General features: G+C 42.0%; 1 protein-coding gene across 2 annotated transcripts; it reads left to right on the top strand.

Moving 5' to 3' along the window:
- Positions 1-1608: 1608 nt before the first annotated feature.
- On the top strand, positions 1609-5865 carry eomesa (eomesodermin homolog a). 2 transcript variants are annotated; one of them, XM_023409809.2, is made up of 7 exons: positions 1609-2480; positions 2923-3077; positions 3756-3877; positions 4152-4310; positions 4485-4546; positions 4692-5410; positions 5538-5865. In XM_023409809.2, the coding sequence occupies exons 1-7, from the start codon at positions 1777-1779 to the stop codon at positions 5549-5551; spliced, it is 1935 nt and encodes a 644-aa protein (XP_023265577.1). In that variant the 5' UTR covers positions 1609-1776; the 3' UTR covers positions 5552-5865. The 2 variants fall into 2 exon arrangements, with proteins under 2 accessions (XP_023265577.1, XP_023265576.1); XM_023409808.2 differs by having other exon boundaries at positions 4692-5865.
- The last annotated feature ends 376 nt before the right edge of the window (positions 5866-6241 follow it).

The following is a 6241-nucleotide window of genomic DNA, read 5'->3' on the forward strand; positions in this document are numbered from 1 at the left end:
ACACACACACACACACACACTCAAGAGCTCATGCGCTTGTTCAAGTGCATACACACACACACACAGAAGCATGCACGTGTACATAAGCATACACATCACTGCGCACACACACATATAGACATACACAGACTCACACAGAGAAAATACATGCACTCGCAGACTCACAGAAACACAGGCAAACACACACACACACACACACACACACACTCCGGCACAAACACACTCAGGCCTGGCTCACAACGGTATCACATCATGAGGGCTCCAGCCAGGCCAAGCCATGAGGCCTCAGCTGAGATGATTCAAGACTCCCCGCTGGGTCCTCACTCAATCAGCCAGGTGGAGCTCCACACCAGAATGACAGCAGAACTCCAACACCTGTCTCTTATACACATCTACCTCATCAAGTGGCCTGTCAATATGAAACTGCATTCAAACAGTCAGAGCCTCAGATAAATTTAAATGGGTTCATATTTTTATTATAAGCAAATTAAATCAGAGAATCCGTCTCATTTGTCCTAATTGTTCATGTTTCCTGTTATTCAATAGGAGGCTTTAATGTAATCTAGCATATATTGATTGATAAAGATCGTTTTTCTTGTGTGTGAATTAATGAAAAATTTAACAATCATTGTATTAAAGAAAAAAAACAAACACCGAAAATAGGGGGGAATATAAACTTAATTTATATTTTATTTTGAAGAGAAATAAAACCCTGGCAACAAAATAATGTATTGAGAAAAAAGGGAAGAAAAGGCTTGCCTGAAATAAAAGTACACTGACATTACTGGACTTTTTTTTTTCTTAAACAGAGACAAAACAAAATTATATATTTTTTTCATATCAGATGCATGTTTGTTTTTTTTTTGTTTTTTTTATCAGTTTTTAGTCAGTTTTTACAGTTGAGAATTTTATTAGAGCCAAGACTGAGAACCTGGAAGTGGAAGAGGCGGCGGAGTCCAATTATAGGAAATAAGGTGCACATGTGATTTTCTTTTTTTTTTTTTAAGGTGTGGGGGGTGTTTGCAGTGAGGGGAAAGGTCTCGCTTTTTGCTGTTAATCGAGGGTAAATCCTGTGGGGTGAGTGAGTGAAAGTAATCTAACAAATCTGAACGTGTATTTTGCTGCTGTGTTGGGCGAGGGGACTTGGAGCCGAAGCTGAAAGTTTAGAGGTGACTGTGCGCGATGTGCTGGGGTTCAGGACCCGTGGCAGGCGACACACTTTTGGTTATTTTGTTTTTAGTATTTGAGGTCAAATGCTCAGAAATCCTGCTTATCGTTTCCGCCTTATGTTTCACTTAAAGTCTATAACAAACCGAAGATAATTTACACGTTTACTGTATTGTAAAACGATAGAAAATGTTTGCTTTTGCCCGTGTGGAAAGAAGTCTAGGCCTGAGATATGAGAATAAAAATAAACACCAAGTTTCTCTTGGTGTTATTTCTACTAGACACTTTGTAATTGAATTAAACCATAGGCTGCAGGACTGGTGCCCCTGCATGCTTCCCCAAAAAGCTCCTCCCCCCACGCTGACAATCAGTTGGGTGTGTGGAGAACTACATCTTATAAGAACCGCTGAACATCCCACGTCGAGCCCATAATCTGATCTGAAAATCCTCAAGTGAGGGGAAGGTTTCACCTCCTTCCATCATTCGTCAGGGAGGGAGGCGTGCAGAGACAGAAGCAACCAGGGCGCCGGTGGCTGTGTCGCCTCTTCGGCCGAGATTCACTCTCTGGACTCTAGAAACTCTTCTTATTTATTGCAAGATCTAATAACAATGCAGCTAGAGAACATCCTTCCCAGCTCTAGCATCAATTTACCCAAAACCTTTTACAACCTTTCCTCGTCGGACAGTGCCAACAACAGCCCGAGGCCATCATCGCAGCTTGAATATCAAGAAGTCGACCGGACGGAATCAGAGTCTAGCAGCGCTCCTAAGAAATACCTGAGCGGGGTGGGAAACGGGATGCTGGGTGAGGGGGACACTTTCACTAAGACCGGGCCCGATGGGAGGAAAGGCTCCCCGGTGCTCGGTGAGGACGAGCTGACGAGCGGTCGGCGGTACAACATAGACGAACTTGGCTCTGACAGATACTTCATCTCGTCGTCCCAGGCGAGTACCGACATGGCAAGCCCCTGTTCCCTCTTTCCCTATGCAGGGCAGACCGGCTCGGTGTACACAGGGTCCAGCAGCTCCAGGTACCCGGCTTCACTTCATTACGGATCCGTCCTGCCGCCGACAGGCTTCTCCTCCTCGTCCGTGTGCACCGGCCGGAGCCAGTTTAGCAGCGGAGGGTACCAGTTCAGCCAGGGTCCGGGCTGTTTGTACCCCTCCTATCCGGGTACGGGGACGGGTATCGGCTCCATGTCTCTGCCGGGGTCTGCCGCCGGAGCCAGGGCGCAGGTGTATCTGTGTAACCGGCCTCTGTGGCTGAAATTCCACCGGCACCAGACCGAGATGATCATCACCAAACAGGGCAGGTAAGCAGATGCGCTGCCGGAGGTCTCATTTAAAAAGTACGACGAAATATCGTCCAGAATATCAGTTAGTTGTTTTTATTATATATATATCACCTGTTAGTCCCTTTAGTCTTCATGTTTCACACAGGGCTCATTTTTCTTCCCCACTTTTTACGCACGAGCAAAAATGTTTAGCACACGATCCATATCTTCATTCTTTTTTTTTTATCAGGTTTGGTCTTTTTAAATTTCAAAAATTTCGTTTCTGGTAAATTGTAAATACACTCGCACGCAATATATAGCCTAATATTGACACTGATAAAAAAAAAAAAATTTTTAAATTGAGGCCATTTCATTCTGCTAAATGCAACACATGAAGACATTTCACTGGCAACAGTTTGTCTTAGAGTTTCTCCTGCTTTATGAGCACAGCTGTTAATTAGTTTTGTTTGCCTTTTTCCAGACGGATGTTCCCATTCCTCAGTTTCAACATCACTGGACTCAACCTCACGGCCCATTACAATGTCTTTGTAGAAATTGTTTTGGCTGACCCGAATCACTGGCGCTTTCAGGGAGGAAAGTGGGTCACTTGTGGGAAAGCAGACAATAATATGCAAGGTGAGTTAGACAACTAACATACACGTATTTAACTTGGCAAATAGAAAGAAATTGATATAACGTTAATAGAAAGGATGCAGCTCCTGTTGCAGTCACGACATCTTGAGGATATCAGAATCAAATCTGGGTGTAAAGATAAATTAAATATAGATACAAACCAGTTTTGTTGCATGGTTTGTTTTTTTTTCTTCAAATAACTTGACAGATTTTGATTTTGACTGTTTTGATGCAAAAATTCAGGCATTTTGATTTGACATTGCTGTTATTAATATGGCCTTTAAATAACTGGTACTGTAAAGACTTATAGCTTTAAATACATTGAAAAAATTCATTCTTCATTTGAGAGTTTAATGTAAATGGAAAATTATAAGAAGTTTTCTTCAGAACTATTTAGGTTTTGAATTTTATTATATTAAATTGTAAAAAAAAAAATCATAAGTTCTTCTCTAAGCTGCTATCAATTAATGTTTTTATATCCATTTTATATCCAAAACAGAAAATTTACAGGAACAGGTTTCATTGTATTTTCATGTAAATAACAATATTTTATAAAATAAAGAAGAATAAGCAGTCTCGGGGAAAGAAAATGTAAAAAAACAGCGTATGATTTTACAACATGTATGTTTAGATACAGCCTTTCTGTTTGTCATTTCACTGACTACATTATTTCAATTTCAGGTAACAAGATGTATGTTCATCCTGAATCCCCAAACACCGGTGCTCACTGGATGAGGCAAGAAATCTCTTTTGGCAAGTTGAAGCTGACAAACAATAAAGGGGCCAACAACAACAACACACAGGTTAGATATTGATTTCTGACATGCTCAAATTCAATATTTGCCAAATGGAGCAGTGTTTTCAATATTGGTTGTGGGTTTATTAATTATTTAGTTAATCTTTCCAAAATTATTATTTGGATACAATGACACTAAAAGAATGATTTGCCATCTTTTAATGATATTTATCGGCAGGTTTTTCCACCACTTTAATTGAATCGAAAAGACATGCATCTGATGCCTTTTTTTAGTTTTTGAAATGCACAGCGTCGTACTATCACACATTTTCCCTTTGCAGATGATAGTCTTGCAGTCGCTTCATAAATACCAACCTCGGCTGCACATTGTGGAGGTGACAGAAGACGGAGTGGAGGACATGAGCAACGAGGCCAGAACTCAGACCTTCACCTTCCCAGAGAACCAGTTTATAGCCGTCACTGCTTATCAGAACACAGATGTAAGATTTAGAATTTTTTTTGTTTGATTAAAAATATATTTTGCTGTTTAGAGTCAGAACAATAAAAATATCAAATTCTTTATTGCTTTTTAGCAGCAGTGCAGTTACTTGCTTTAAGATATAGAGTATTATATACAGCAGGATTGTAATGTCTTTTGTTTGTTTGTTTTTTAGATCACACAGCTGAAGATAGATCACAACCCATTTGCAAAAGGCTTCCGGGACAATTATGACTCGTACGTATCTTGCACTTTGAGCAGTGTGGTTGATCTGTTTTTTTCTGTGGTACACATTTCGATACTTGTCTTGGACCCTGAATTTTCTCAGGCAGTTAATTTTTTTTTGTTGTTGTTTGTGTGTTCTTCCTCATCTGCTGAACAGGATGTACACAGCCCCGGAGAGTGACAGGTTGACTCCATCCCCTACAGATTCCCCACGCTCCACCCAAATTGTGCCTGGGGCCCGCTACGCCATGCAGCCTTTCTTTCAGGACCAGTTTGTCAACAACCTGCCTCAGAACCGCTTCTACACGGGGGAACGGGCTGTTCCCCAAACCAACAGCCTCCTCTCCCCGCAGAGTGAGGACGCCAGCGCCGCTGCCTCTGCCCAGCGCTGGTTTGTCCCTCCAGTTCAACAGCCAGGCTCCAACAAGCTGGATCTGTCGTATGACAATGACTATTCCACCAGCAGCCTGCTGTCCTATGGCATCAAGCCCCTGTCCCTGCAGACGTCCCACGCCCTCAGTTACTATCCAGACTCGGCCTTCGCCTCCATGGCTGCTGGTTGGGGCACCAGAAGCACTTACCAGCGCAAGATGACCACGGGCCTGCCATGGTCCCCGCGTCCAAGCCCCCCGGCCTTCCCAGAGGATCAGCTGGGGGCCACTAAAGACAAGCTGCCGGAGGAGAGCGCGCCGGCAGCCTCAACCTGGATCGAGACGTCCCACTCACTGAAATCGGTGGACTCTACTGATTCTGGTGTGTACTCCATGGTCTGCAAGAGGCGCAGGATGTCTCCTGGGGGCTCAAGCACAGAGAACTCCCCAACCATCAAGTGTGAGGACTTGACTACGGAGGAGTACAACAAGGACAACCCAAAAGGCATGGGTTATTATGCATTCTACACAAGCCCCTAAGACTGTATTTATTGAAACTATATATAATTCTTTTGTTTATTATTGAGTGCTCTCCATTCCTTGTTAATGTCTTTTTTCTCTTTTCTCTAAAGGTGCCAAAGCTTAGTGTTCCCCCAAGCAAGCTGCACAAGGTTATTTTCCCAGGCCAGCCCCTCTCACATACCTGAGCAGAAACATGCATAGTGATTGTTGTTTTTGAAAAAGCATGTCCCTTTTTCTTTTATTTTTACAATTTATACATTTTTTTCCACAAATGTGATATTTTTTTTCCCCTGTTTTTTTTCCTGCGTATTTAAGTCATTTTCCGTTGTACAGTATTCGTGCACTTTAGAATGTGATGTATCTTGTACAAATTGTCTTCATGGAGGTGTTATTAAATGGATAATAAAACAGCTTTTCATAAAGCATTGTCCAAATGTCTTTCTCTGGATGTTTTCTTCATATTATTGAGACAGGAAAGTGGCGGTTCTTAAGATGATCAATCTTGTTCAGCTGTAAATAAAAATCTATACATGAATTTTTAAAATGTATAGCTGGAGCGGGAACTGGTGCATTTAAATTACAATGAAATATAAATGAAAACCGTGCATGTCTTGTTGAGCAATGAATGTGTATGAGTAGGGCAACCTGTAAACCTGCTGTATTTTATGGCTTGTTGTGGAGGCCATGAATTTGGGCCTCTAAAACAGAGGCCCCCAACTGGTTGCTGCCAACAAGCTGACATTGCAACAAGTAGCATAAAATCTACCCTGTATAATACAATAATTTCAGACAGCGTGGGGTGCAATACAACAAA

Source organism: Seriola lalandi, unplaced genomic scaffold (genome assembly GCF_002814215.2).
Source record: "Seriola lalandi dorsalis isolate HSWRI2012SDOR001 ecotype SW California unplaced genomic scaffold, Sedor1 jcf7180002054408, whole genome shotgun sequence".
In the NCBI taxonomy this organism is placed as follows: Eukaryota; Metazoa; Chordata; class Actinopteri; order Carangiformes; family Carangidae; genus Seriola; species Seriola lalandi.

Coding starts and splice junctions, on each gene's coding strand:
- eomesa (XM_023409808.2), top strand. CDS start 1,777: ATGCAGCTAGAGAACATCCTTCCCAGCTCTAGCATCAATTTACCCAAA. Junction 2,481..2,922: donor ATCATCACCAAACAGGGCAG/GTAAGCAGATGC, acceptor GCCTTTTTCCAG/ACGGATGTTCCCATTCCTCA. Junction 4,547..4,691: donor TTCCGGGACAATTATGACTC/GTACGTATCTTG, acceptor TCTGCTGAACAG/GATGTACACAGCCCCGGAGA.